This window comes from Seriola lalandi, unplaced genomic scaffold, assembly GCF_002814215.2.
Source record: "Seriola lalandi dorsalis isolate HSWRI2012SDOR001 ecotype SW California unplaced genomic scaffold, Sedor1 jcf7180002055008, whole genome shotgun sequence".
NCBI lineage: Eukaryota > Metazoa > Chordata > Actinopteri > Carangiformes > Carangidae > Seriola > Seriola lalandi.
Window position 1 is genome coordinate 980,292 of NW_019525551.1, and position 14,855 is coordinate 995,146.

General features: G+C 42.9%; 1 protein-coding gene across 2 annotated transcripts in view; it reads right to left on the minus strand.

The window, feature by feature from the left end:
• LOC111647727 (anoctamin-1-like) overlaps window positions 1–14,855 on the minus strand; it is a 138,501-nt gene that overhangs the window by 118,627 nt on the left and 5,019 nt on the right. For both annotated transcript variants that reach the window (XM_087171550.1, XM_087171551.1), the window contains exon 2: window positions 11,260–11,682. In XM_087171550.1, the coding sequence (XP_087027676.1) occupies window positions 11,260–11,682 (423 nt within the window). The remainder of the gene's footprint in view (window positions 1–11,259; window positions 11,683–14,855) is intronic.

Here is a 14,855-nt window from a genome sequence, read left to right on the forward strand (position 1 = left end):
GGTGTCGTGGGACCAACTAGACGAAACACTGGTGAAAGGAGGTTCCCACCTGATGACCCCAAAGTCATGTTAGTTATCACTGCTCATTAGTCTGTATAGCTAAATTAATAGTTATCATAGGACATGTTAAGTTTAGGGAGCTATTCACTGAGTCTGGTCCATTTTCTGTAGCACAAGTTTCTTGTGTTTATCTTAAAAAATATATATTGTATTACTGTACACAGTATATAGATAGCTAGATAGATAGCTAGCTAGCTAGATAGATAGATAGATAGATACTTTATTTATCCCCTAGGGGGAAATTCATGATTATGATATTGTTCTATTGCTTAATATACAAATTTATTTAAATGTGACCTATTTTCTGAGGTTTTCCTTACTTATAGTGTATTATATAAGGTTTTGTGCATGTAAATGGTCTCCAGAGTCACAAGGATCAAAGTTTACATCAAAGGGAGTAACTGTCAGGGTAAATCCCAGTTTTCTCCTTTGTATGAAATTCCTCGCTAGTGGTCCAGACTTTACTTCCTGGTCCAATTGACATCAATACTTCTCATGATGCTGCCTACCTGCAAGCTTGGCACGCCCCCAAATAAGGCACAGGACATAACTACTTACGGTGAACAATTTTCATTAGTTTTGTAGCCATGCTGAAAAGACAGTGTTCTTAATTTCCTGCAGAAATCTACTTCATTTTTTCACGGTTCTCCACTGCTCCAAACATTATAGTGTGAGCCTGTACTTCAAGGAGGACTGCTTCAGAAACCACGAACGGTTAGACGTTTCATATTCACAACGGTTATTTTCTGTAATTCACACTAGATTTTCGCCGAACAGGGGACTAAGACTCACAGCCTGTCGGCCTGCATTGTTGTGTATGTTAACCGCATTATGGTGACCTGATCATGTTAGTAAGAAGCAGCATAGCAAAGATATAAATGCTTAAATGTTTGTCAGTGTTGACATGCTGTACCTCGTTAGCTCAGATAAATTATCCACAGTTTAATCCCCAAGTTTGTTTTTCAGTAACTCTGCCCACCAACGTTAAATTCCTTCAGCTTTATCAGCATTGTAAATCAGCAGGAGCTGAAGCCGTGGAGACTCCCTACCTGTTGACCATCTGTCTGTTCCTCCATTATTTATATTTCTTTATTCTGGAAGTGTCCATACATAAAAATAAAAAAATATTCCAAATTAAAAATATTGTCATCCGAAGACAGAACGTTAATATTCAATGCTGAATGAAGTTAGTGAGACCTCACTCCTGTCACTTACTTGCCAAAAGAAGGACAGAATGAATGATTGAACAGAATGACTGTTATGTTCTAAATCATTTTTTTTACAGAAAAGAATAAATTCTTATGGAACCTCTCTATGGATCCTCAACATTTTGATTAGTAACTGTAGTTTAACTACACATTATTTATCATTAACTGTAACAGATTACAATTCCAATTACTTTTCAGATGAATTATACAGATCGCCTCAATAAAAGATGCCATATTTAGATATTTGATTTTAAAAAGTTCAGTTTCTGTTAACCAGACCATGTTAACTGTTAGACAGCTAGCCTGCTAACTACAGCTGGAGACAGCAGCCCTTTCTCTGCTGTGCAGCCTCTGTGATTTTGTTAGGGTTAGGATTAGGATTGTGATTCTACTTCAAAAGATTTTCATATGATCTTTTGGCCACAAATGATTTAAGTACTTAATCTCATTATGTATTAGTGACTCCCCAACACTAGTTATATCCAACTAGTCTGATTTTGGTAGACGTTTGTGCAGTGGAGGCTGCTGGTCTTATAAGGAGGGGAAGCTCATTTTTCGGCCTACATCATAAAATATGTCAGTTTATTTAAATGTAAATTCGCAGAGTGACAGAAGAGAGTCGCCAAACACAACGCTAGTCGTTTTTAACAAAGACAAAGTCGCTGAGGATCAGTAACGTCTCCAGATCAACTCCGAACAATGGAATGAAAAACTTGAAAAATGCTCCGGTGGATGCTTATACTTCAAGATTGCTGATTCGCTCATTTCACTGTCAATCAAAAAGGGACTCAGCCTCAGACAGATCATCCAATCATCATGCAGAAGCCGAGCGTCCGGGCCAGCCCACTGTCCCATAGACCCCCAGAGACGCTGAGCGTCCAATGGGCGGGACAAAGCCCAGCATTTATCCAATGACCGTCTTGTTTCGCTGCAGTGGAACAACCCACTCTCTGCTTCCCCATTGAAGTCAGTAGACGCTCGGCGTCTACACTGTGTGTAATGAATGAATGAGAAAAAGTCCTGTCGGTTACCTGTGATAAGTAGCTGATTCTGAACAAAAGATGAACGTGTTCTAGCGCATATTTAGTCAATGAAATGTTCACACAACAGCACATATTTGACCACTTATTTTGTTGACATTTTAGGGTAAGCTGAGCTTCCCTTGCAGTCTTAGAGCAATCGCCACTGCGTTTGTGTGGTTATTTTGTAACAGCCTAGTGTCATTTTCATGTGATACATCAGTGGAAACAAAGTTGACAGCTATGCATAATGGCACTTCTCAAATCAGAGGCTGCAGATTTGCCAACATATGTGTCCTGCTGCCCTAAGGTGCTGCAGGGATTTAATGAACTGAAGGAAAAGCTTTTTATTCAGTATAAATTAGCTATGGACAATAGACACTGTAGGAGCGGCCAGGGTATGTGGGCCATCAGGAAGGATGAGCCGGGCTCGGAGCAGTAGTCTTTGTTTGCGGGGAGGTTTAACAGTTGTTGGGCTCACCAGTATCCCCCCTGTTACTGGTGAGCCTTGGCTTTTACTGGGCACTTGGGAGACAAAGTGACCAGCCTGCCCGCAGCACATGCACAGGTTAGACTGGCAACGACGTTCCCGTTCCTCTGGGGTGAGAGAGGTGCGGCCCAGCTGCATTGGCTTGGACTCCCCCTTCTGTTGCCCTGGTGAGGATGAGGGACTGGTGGTGCCCCCTCGGGAACGGACAGACGGCTGACGAAGAGGGACACCCTGCTGCTTCTCTCATCTGCGGGCCTGGATACGGAGATCGATCTGTATGGCCAGCTCGATCACCGCGTCCAATGTAGAAGGAATGTCATGGGAAACCAGCCCGTCCTTAATGTAGTCAGCCAGACCGTGGAAGAAGGCGTCACAGAGGGCTGCAGAATTCCAATTGCTCTGGCTGGCCTTGGTACGGAAGTCGATAGAAAAGTCGGCCAGTGTCCGGTCTCCTTGCTGCATACTGTTGGGTCTGAGGTCAACCTCATGAGCTGGACACCAAATATGTTGGATTTCGGTTGTTTATCAATTTATTGGCTATCATAAATCAAGAAAATATTAATATTAAAAATATTAAATAATAATTTTAAAATTAATCAAAGTCCACGGGGGACCAGCCTAAACTAATAGGCAAAATAGCCAATATGGTTTTAGTCTCAATTTATTACCATTAATCTGGAACTCTGATGAACCATTAGCTTACTAACAATAACCAAATTACCATATCAATAGTAAGTTAAAGTTGAAGGATTGGAATTCTACCAAGTAGAGGTTGGCAATATTCACGCTTGTGCAACATTAAACACCATTATTTATACTTAAAGACATTTATTAACAATGGAGCAGAGTAAAACACAATGTCTAATCTAGTATATACAGGTGTGTGTGTGTGTGTGTCTGTGGGGACACCGACAAAGGCAAGATGGCCGATTCAAAGTGGTCACTGTAACCACATGACATGAACAAAGGAGACTACACAAAATGGCAATAAACAAGGAAACTACTCAAAATGGCCGCTGAGACCACCTAGTGTGTTTGAGAGGGAAGGTGTGAGTTTCTTTGTTAGCCTAGCTCTCGTAATCTAAAGGTACCATGTTAGAGGGGGAAGGTTAGCTTCATGCAGGATCTAGAACTAAGACGTACTGCAGGTATGTGTGTGAACATACGAGTACTCGATTAACTGTATGACTGACCACAACCTAAGCAAACATTACAACAAGACATCAACCAACGAGTACATTAACAAAGTTAAGACTTCTGCTGCTTGCTGCTCTCCAGAGCAAGCCAAGAGGGGAAGAGAGAGAGAAGAGGTCTAGAAGACTGGTTTTGTTTGGTGACACCCTTGGGGGTCACATGTCACACGCTGACCCACACTGGCTAGCCAGTGGGGTCCGTGGGGGGAAGGGTAGTCCCCAGGTGTGAACCGTGAGGAACTGTGGAGTGTGAGTTCCTTTGTCCAGTGGAGCAAAGATACATTTGGTCTCTTGAATGGTGGGAACCAACAATGCCCATAAGCCCCCGTGCAGTCTCTGAGCTGAAAGCCCCCAGGCTGAACACCTTGCCAGCTCTCTGGCAAACAACTGAAAAGAAGCACAGGCTGGAGTCTCCCCCACTCAGCAGTGCCCCACGGATGAGCCCTGCCCATCAGGTGATTGATAGTGAAGGCCACCCTCGCCTCCTCAGTGGCGAAGGTGCAGGGCTGAAGGGGGAACAGCAAGGAACAGTTAGTTAGGAAAGGGCCACAAGACTCTGGGTCTCCATCATAGCGCTCCGGAGTTCCCACCCGGGACTTGGGGGAATCTCTGGGCAAAGGTGAAGCTGGAGCTGGTTCTGGTACCGTTTGAGCTGATGAGGGCATGGGAGCAGCGGACTGACTCAGGAAGGTCGTCAGTTGCTGTATTTGCCTTACTAACGCTGATAGCACCTGTCCATTAGCCTCAGCCACCTGTCTAGCTTCCGAGGCGGCAGCGGACATCATGGCCTCATGCTGCTGGATAACGCCCTCAATTCTCTCGAGGTGTATCAGGGGTGTGGGATTGTGCGCTAGGTCCATTTCTGGCCAGATTGTACTGTAACAGGGTGTGGTAGGACCCAATTGCAGAACAACCAAACAGGTGAATAGTTGGTAATGACTTTTATTAAAGAACCAGCAGAGATATTGCACACAGGTGGGTATTGGGGATAGAGGAATGGGTCTGGGGCCGGAGATGCCATGTTATGGAGCGGGTGAGTGGAGCGGGTTGGGGAGGCTCACACACAGGGACGAGTTGGCAGGAAGGCAACGGTACCGTTAGGGAGCAGGCTGGAGACATAGTCGAGGGTGCAGGAGGATCGGAACCAGGTCACCGGGGCAGACAAACCAGGAAGGAGCAGGCAGGCGGGTAATCAGAGTCAGACGAAGGATCGGGAAACCAGCAGGGAAGCACTCACGTTGTAATGTCGGAGCTGGAGAACGCCAAACAGCCACAGGGACAGGCAGATGGGGACCACGAAGCGCACAGGCAGAACTCGTGGCTGAGGAGAAGGCTGAGGCGTTTACTGGGGCAGAGACGAGGCAGGATGGTCAGGGACGAGCAGAGTCGATACAGGGAAGTCAGTCCGGAGATGAATGCTGGAAAGTCTTGCATAATACTAGAACAATCTGGCAAAGAGCAAGTGAACTAGGGATGTATCTGGCCTGATTGGAGATGGAGTTCAGCTGGGGGCAACAGGTGAGGACAGTGAGGCTGATTAGGAGGTGTGGCAGAGTGGAGAGTGACACAGAGGCATTGCAGGCTGTGACAAGTACATTAAACAGTGAACAAAACATGCACTCTCACATAAGTCATATTTTTATGTGGTGCTGCTAAAAAAAACCAAATAGCTACAAAACTGAAAAGCATCTGTTGTTACAAAAGTAAAAAATAAATATGTAGAATAATAAAAAAAATACAACTTATCCATTAGGAGTGTTTCAATTTGTTCCACTTACAGAAGGCTATGTATATACATATATACGTAACTCAATCACTGCTTGTGTTGTGCACGTCTGCAAATGGCACGGACCATGGAGTGGCTTATGTGCGCATGGGATGGGACACTGTAATGAGGCTTGAGCGCTTTTTATTTAATCTACTACGGCATATAGGTGGATAGCCATTTAAAAATATATACCAATAGCTTCGGTAATGTCTTTGGCCCTGTCTGCTTTCACATCTAGAGGCTTCTTAAAACAGCAGGGATAAGTTGTTGGACTGGCTTTCCTTTCCCTATCTCCAGTGATTGGCACATCTAATATGCATTAGCATGTTTGACATGTTGTTTTGCATCTTGTCCATCACATTATCTTAACCATCACAAAGAGGCTTGTTAGCCTGTGGATATGATTAGCTCCTGCTGCCAGCAGACTTTGGAGAGACTCACTGCTGCAGTTTGGTTAAGTTACCCAACTTTTGGTGCCTGTTATTGTTGATAAGTGTTAAGCATTTTGATTAAAATACTTTTATTTATTATAGATGTGCTAATGTCATAATACAAAATAAATACAAGTTGGCAGAGTTTTGTTCACTTACTGTCAAAGTACACAAGGAGTATCAACACAGTTATCACAGTTGAGTAAAAACACATCATTTATCAGGTAGCCTACAGCTTAATATTTTGGGAAGATAATATGCATATTGTTTTGCATTCACTCAATACTAGCGTAGTATGTCCTGTACTCTTGTGGCCTAAAGATGCACAACACCCAAAACTCCAAAACTTCAGACGCAATATATTACACAATATATAATCCTAACCATAACCCTAACCCCAAACCTCCCAGCATTCATTTGAATGAATGTCCCACCTGTTTGCACCTGTCACCCCACCTGTTCACTGTGAGCTCTGTGCAGGGCCCAAAAATAAAACTTATTATAGGGCTTGACAGTAAAACGTAATACAGCTTTAAAGTGCTTAATTTTTTATTTTTATTTTAAAGGTGCTATTCAATTTTTTCTAAATGGAATTAAGTGAACTACAGTCAGTTGCTGTTGCTCGTGTTTGTGCATATGCTCACAGTTTGTATGCATGAGCGCGCATCCTGGGCATCAGTCAAAACAGCGATCAGACTGGGAAAGAAATTCCTCCCTGTATGGCGCCAATTTAAGGATTGCAGCAGTAATAGTAATAGGTTTGCACCTATGCCTGTGGTCACCAAAACTGGTCACATTTGAGTCTGCATCCTGTTGCCATCTGTATTCTTCCTAATAATAATATATTCAGCCTCTGCAACATCACACCAATTTGATTTACCACCAGTGGTCCTCATATCAAATAATTTGTTGTTAACACACAGGAAGTTTGCAGTGGGAGTTTACATTTGCCCTTGCAACCGGTTTCAGGAGAACAGGAATCAAGACTTTCTAAAGGTTTTTTTTTTTCTTTTTTTTTTTTTTTTTTTTTTTTGGGGGGGGGGGGGTTCTATACCTTTATTAGGGTAGCAGTGAGAGAGACAGGAAAGTTTGGGCTGAGAGAGAGAGTGGATGACACACTCGAACCCAAGCCACTGCAGTAAGGACCGAATTCCTAATGGTACACACTCTACCAGGTGAGCCACCGAGGTGCCCCTGAATCAAGACTGTATATGTGGTACAACAGGTCAGCCAGTTTAAGTCACTGCTGTAGTGAGTCATATTTTCTATTTATATGTTGGCATCAGGACATATACATAGGTGGACTATCAGATTACACATTTAAACGACTGATGATATATTAATCTAAGCTGCAACCCTGGAGAAAGTGGATGTCCCCTAATTTCTCATAGTCAGATATAAACCAAGCTGAAGCCACGTCCAACACTGTTTACTTGTGAAAAAGTTTAATATGACCATTTTACCTTGTGTTATTCATGGCTGATTCTTCTGCAACAATGAAGTTGAAAGGACCATCGGCTTGTGTGATGATCTGTCTTACTCTCTGTTTAGACCCTCAGATTTATTTACTTAAGCCCCTTTTCCACTGGTCAAAAAAATTGCTAAGATCTGCTAACATCAGGCTTTCATTTGCAATGGAAAAGTTCAAGGTTCAATCAGCATTCACACCAAGTCAGATAACTCTGCAGTAGATACAGGTATTTATCAGCTCCAATCATCATTGATGTAAACACAATAGCCAGGTGAACTCGCTAATTTTCTTCCCTTTTCCTGCAGTAACGTCTTTCAGAGCAAAGACACTGTAAACACACCTGTCACCTGTCCAGCAAAACACCAAAAACACCACAGCTACACTGAGCTCCAGGATGAAAGAGTGAACGTTGCTCCGAAATAAGTTAGTAGTAATAGTTAGTAACACACAATCACTGATTGAAGTGTCTCACATGGAGGCTCTGACACTTTTACAGGTCCAACAACCTGGAGATAAGACATGACAGATCTGTTTGACCAGTTTGCACGGCAGCTAACAGCTCATTCTCCCTTTCCACTGTGTCCGTGTGTGTGCTCTGTAAGTGCATGTGATGACATCACTCCATGCAGTTGTGTGTGTCCTCCTCCCTTTTATTAGTGGGTTTACGTGTGTAAAAAACCCGCTAAGTTTGGTGGAAAAAGGGTATAATTGAGCAAAGGTGGCGGATCCTTGTCTGGGTCATTCCATTGCACTTTAACTACTTGTCTCCTAAAACCTAAAGCATGTATAATAAAGAAAACTCTGACATTGTTTTTCTCAGGTGGTACAGCAATTAAGACTAGGCCTCTGTTTTCCTTGGGGATTTCCCCTCCCCTCCCTGTTGTATTTGTCCAAAGTCTGTCCTCGTTGTCTATACAACAGTTTTGGTAAAAGTTTATTTTCTGGAAACTTAACATTCAGCTTGACGGAATGAGAACAGGTTTTAAACTCCAACTGATTAATTTAAGTTACGAACATTTGGACAGTCAATAATTGTACTACTGGGTTAAAACTTGTCTCTTGGGGCATCACGTAGCGCAGTGGGTTACGCAGGCGCCCCATATATAGTGGCTACAGTCCTCACTGCAGCTGGCCCCCGGTTCAACTCCCGCTTCAGACGGCCCTTTCCTGTGTGTCATTCCCGCTCTCTCTGCTTCCCCATTTCCTGTCTGTCTACTGTCCTGTCCATTAAAGGCACAAAAAGCCCCCCAAAAAATTCAGAAAAAAAAAAAAAAAAAAGAACTTGTCACTTCATGACCACAGCTTTTGATGTGGAAAAAAAATTGCAAATGGGGAAAATGCTGCAAGCCCAGAAAAGGATACCCCCTGTCATGGTTAGCAGTCCAAAAGCAGACAGCTCAGAGGTCACACTCTATTTGCAGAACATCTAGAGAAGCAGAGATCACTAAAAACAAAGCTGAGATAGCTCCTTCATACCTCAGAATGAACATGAATATCATCTTTATGTGAAGAAACAAGAGCAGGTATACCTAGGGGCGACTTCAGACAGCAGAGGCAAGCACTAAATATGAAGACAGCAAATACTAAAACAAACCACAAACTTTAGAGCAAGTGTCTGGATCTGAAGCTGGTGAGCACCAAGGAAAGAACAAAGACATGATACATGTCACCAACACTTCTGTCAGATTTTTCTGCATGTTCTAAGCAGAGCCGGCTTCAGATTCCTAGTAGTAATTTACAAAGGTCACAGAACTCCAACCCTGAAACCAATCATAGTGGTGGATTTAGACAAACAGAAAATACTAAATGACTCTCCAAGACGAAAGGCCAGCTTATGTACAAGGAAACCCAGGTGCATATCTTCCCAACATGAGTCCAGAGATTGGCAAGATGCAAGGTACCTTCAATGACATGAAAAGGCAGGAGACTACCACAATCAGAGGATCTCTGAAAGAGACTGAATCTGATTCAAGAAATTGTTGATTAAGACATTCTGTGTATATGAAGTGTTAAACAACACTTAAAAATGTGTTCTATTGGATTTTGTTTGTTTGTTGTGATACAGTGGATTCCTACAACAAATACAATAACCAGTGTGACAGGATAAGTTCATGATTTTAAAACATTGGTCTAGAAAATAAGACCCAATGCAAATGTGGTGGGGAATGCTCTCCGAGTGTAGGTGAATATAGTATGTGTCGTGTTGGTGAATGCAGCCCTAGGCCTGAGTCCACCTGCACCCAACTCTCTAATCAGGGCCAGATTATATAAAGTACCTGTTGCTCTATCATTTAACAAGCACAAGTCAGGATCTGAAACTTTTGGCTGTCAACCTAGAGTCAGAGGCATATTGATTTCAGGTTGTCCATCTGTATTGGAATCAGTATACTGTCTTGTTCTGTGATGTATTTGGTTCCATCTACTGGTGGCTGCAAACAGCAGGAATGGAGAAGTGTTATCACAGACAAACATTAAGAAAAAATTTCTCTTCATGCACTCAGAGTGAGCTTTAAAGTCCACTAAACGGCTTCATCCGTAAGTTTTCCTCTGCTTACAGTTATATCGACATGTTTATGTCACTAGTTTTGGGTTTAATTACAATATGTTTTATGATTATTACTTTATTGTGGACAGAGTACAGGTGTCTTAGTGGTTGATGTTTAGAGCATTGGTGCTGTGTAAACATTATTTACTATCATATTTGCATTTCTATTAGATACATTTATGTACTTATAAGTTCCTGTTTGTATTGGTTCATGTTAGTGATCTTTACTGCACTTATGTATTAGTAATGTTATTTTGCAATTTTACAAATTAAGATATTTTCTTCATTAAATCCTGCCAAACAACAACCTGCCTGTTCCTTGGAGGATGCAATGATGGACAATGTTAAGCTAACTGTATATCTGAAAATCATGTTGCCTGCAGCAACTTTTAGTGAGGACAGCATACCATCCGTGCATACGTATACCCGTTCGTCCCATTTTCATGGACATCTCAGTAACAGCTTGATGGAACTTTTTCAAATTTGGTACAAACATTCACTAGGATTCAAGGATGATTAGATTTTGGTGGTTAAAGGTCAAAGGTCAAGTTACAGTTACCTATCAAAACATTTTTTAGCCATTACTCAAGACTTCACACAGCAATTATGACAAAATTTCACACAAATGATTAATATTTTATGTGACTCTGGATAAACAGGGATGTAATCTGAAACTAATCTGAGTGGAAGAGGCAGACAACAACATAGAATTACCTCCTCTTGGTTGTTTTTTTTTTTTTGCTTTTTGCTTTGCTTGACCTTTTGGTTTATTTTGCTTTTGCAGCCCAGTCAACTGGGCTATTTATTTGCTTGTAATTATTTTTTTCAGTGCAGCTGAGTGGTGTGTTGTTGGGAGGCTGGACACCCCTGGTGAGGTCCCTGCACTTAATGCATGTGAGTAAAAGCACTAACAGTAATAATAACTGCTCTCATTTGGCTGTTTAACACAGTGTTTCCTACATTGACTTATGTTACTGTGTCACCTTTGCAAACAGAACACGGACACATACAGACACTAAAAGAGAGTTTAGGTGGAAAGAAATATATGTAAAAGATTTAAAGATGTAAACTCACATCTTCATCTTTCTCCAGCTCCAGCCCCATGTCTCTCAGTTTCCCCTCAAACTCCTCCCTCCTGAAGGCCTTGTGATCCTCCTGGACGTTGATGGTCTCTCCTGGACAGCCAAGATCCATGTCAGCCACTGGTGATGATGACAGAGACGATGAATCTTTTGCCCTCCGTGCTGGGTTTTGTCGAAGATGTTCATCTTGATTGTGGGGGTCATGGCTGTGGGGGCCACGGCCGTGGGGGCCACGGCGTAGGCTACGGGCAAAAGCATTTTCAGTCAGCAGGTATGCTGACTGTCGACAGGAGCGGCCCCCACCCAGCTTCTTCACAGGGTAGGTAAGGACGTAGTCAACACGCCGCTCACCATCCTGGAAATAGAGGCCATGGTGGCAGTGGGTGTTTTCCTCTGGGCTCAGAGCTTTCAGCAGCTGACAGTGTGCACATGGGGACAGACAGGGAGGGGTGAGGGTTTAGGTCACAGCATGTAGAGGCATTTGTTTATTTAAACAGTTCTGTTTCTCTCATGTTAGCGCTTCCTTTTCTGTTGAGGTGATAAAAATATCAAGATGTGTTCTGAATAAATCTTTTCACCTGACTTAGCAGGTGATGTAGCACCACATCTGGTTACTGGAGTATCAATGATTTTTTTTCCACGTCATTTGAAGTAAGACCTGTCTCTAACCTTCCATTTGTATCTGAAATCCTAGAAAAAGTTGTATTCAAAAAGTTACTAGCACATTTAACAAATAATAATTTATTTGAAATTTTCCAGTCTATCTTCTCTTGGCTGAAGATGCTGGTGACTGCTCCATCTTAGTTCTTTTAGACCTCAGCACTGCTCTCAACACATTAGATCATAAATACTCATTGACAGACTGGAGAAGTGGGCAGCAATCACTGGTTCAGGTCCTATCTTTCTAATAGACATTTCTGTGTGTCAATGGCTGGCTTAGTCTCATCCTCTGCTAACTGAATCCTGGATCCAATTTTATATGTTCCCTCTTGGCAAATATATCGAACCCAGGTTGACGACAGTAATAAAAGACATGGGTTACAATAAGGACACTGGGGTGCTCTGGTTTATCAAGAGTCTCCCATGTCTGATTTCACACCATCAAACTATCACTTGGACAGAAAACAGGGACGAAGGAGTTCCTATCACCCACAAACTATAGCTTTTAAGATGTCAGTGGAATTTACAGCTAGTTCATGGAACTCATCCAGAATACACACCTCCACATCAATAGGGATACACACAAAGCCCCCACAGAGCGACACTGAGTCCATGTTGCAAGAATGAGGCTGACCTGGGACTGATAAGTGGTCACCACCTCCTCAAAGGGGAGCTGAGATGTATTTTATTAGTTCTGAGGAAAATATCCAGCATGTGACAATACCACCATCTAGGGACCACTCTGGATCCTGTATCCTCTGGGGAATAAACCGCTAAATAACCTCTGGTGCATCACCTTATTATTATTATTTGAGTCATATCTTTAGCCATTTATTTGTGTCATTGAGAATCGTTATTTTTCTGTTAGTTAATGTATTCTATGTGTACCATCAGCCAGTATAATATTGTTGTTCCATTCCTCTATTCCTAGTAATAGTAGTTCACAGAGATCATTGTTAAATATGAATGGGCCATGGTGGAAGGACGATCCCAAATATTGTAAAACCAAATTAATAGAAATAGAAATTTTATTTCTCTCTGTTATGTTCCCTGATGTGTTACAAGGGATGAGGCGAAGTAACAAATGAAACAGTGTTCCGGGAGGAAAGGAAGATAAGGAGGCAAAACAGAAGTGTGAGGAAACCAATGATTTTTATTATCAAAGGCAACCCAAAAGTCCTGCAAAAAAAACAAAACAACAAAAAGCACTGGCTTCTCAACCTCCAGGGTTAACAACCAAAGGACAAAATGAAACCTCAGGCAAGTCTGAAAAACACCCTCCTTCACACAAGGAGTATCACACATGCTGGAAACACGCTGCCACACTGGCCACTCCCTCAACTCAGCCCTCATCCTTCCATTTGTCACCTCCCACTAATCAGCAAAATAGATTCACCCGCGTGCAGCTCATCCTCATCACTGGAGGAGGCGCAAGGAGAGAGCAGCAGCACCAGACACAACCACTGGGGTCGTAACACCCCGTCCCACATGAAATCACTCCGTATCTACTCACCAAGTTGTACTATACCAACATAGGACCACAATTCACCCAAGGGACAGAGCATCAGCTACTACAGAGATCAATATTGTGCTGTAGGACAGTGGTACAGGAAGGCCCATAACCAAACAGAGTGAGAAAAGAGTGAACTAGAGTGAGGACGTCAGCACACCAAGGAGGTGGACATCTCAGGGCTCATCTGTGTGATCTGAGATGTGTCCCTGGGAAAGTAAGGTTTCAACATGTTGACATGACATAGCTGGGTCTTTCTTCGGTGTCAGACACCTTCCTCTCTACCACATATGGGCCTAGAAAAATGAGCAGTGAGGGCCAACCCTGGTACTGGCAACAAAACAAGCAGTTGATCACCAGAATGGAACTCACGCACCTTTGCCTTACGGTCACACCACAGCTACATGTCAACCTGGGAACAAGGGGGAGCCTCTCTCGCTTGTGCAGTTGCTTTATTCATTCGCGCCCTACATTTGGAGACAAAATCCAATACAATGGTTCCAGAGGAAGAACAAGACATGAACTGCTCCTGCAACACCTTCAATGAACCATGCACATTGTGTCACTCACTGCAGACTCTTAAACATCGAGGGTGAATTAAAATGAAAAAAGTCCAAAATGTTCAGCACTGCAGACCACACCCCCCAAACTTCCTGAACCTTTGATCGACCCCCAAAAAGGTACCTGGTCAGGGGCTAGTACTTTCCAATTACCCTGAAAGTGAATTTAGACCCTGGCTCCTGTGTTGGAAACATGCATAGTTCCTCAAAAGGTTCCTGCTTCCTGGGGAAAGTTCCTGCAGTGGAAACACGGCTATAGACTTTAAAGTCTAGTGCCAGCGCTGTAGTGCCTCCTTTGACTCAGGGTGGTAAACACTGCTAACTGAGTGTGAAATGCCTAGAGACTGCAGAGTTAGTTAGAACTTTTTAGACAGGAAATTCGTACCCTGGTCAGTCTGTACCACATGTGGCAACCCAAATGTAGTGAAGAACTTTATTAAGGCTTTACTAACAGCTGACACAGGGAACCAGGTTGAAACACACATCACTTTCACAATGAACTGGTTATCAGACTTTGTTTTGGGCAGGGGACTAACACAATGAAATGTTCAAAAGGCAGAGGGGCTGGAGGCACTTTCTGGTTTGGCTTACCCACAAGTTGGCACGTGTGACAAGTTCTACAGAAATGTGTCACATTGGCTTTCACTCTCGGCCAAAACGAGTGTAAGTACATCAAACGTTGCCATAACTTAACCAATTCACAACAGCTCACCCCCTATATGATCCTCACCTCACAAACACCAGTTGCAAATACAGCACGCATGCCCTGCACAATGAGAAGTAAACCACCACTAGTCCAATTGGAAACACAAATTTCCCCAGCTCCTGCTTGGTCCCCACCCAGGATTACACCCAAAA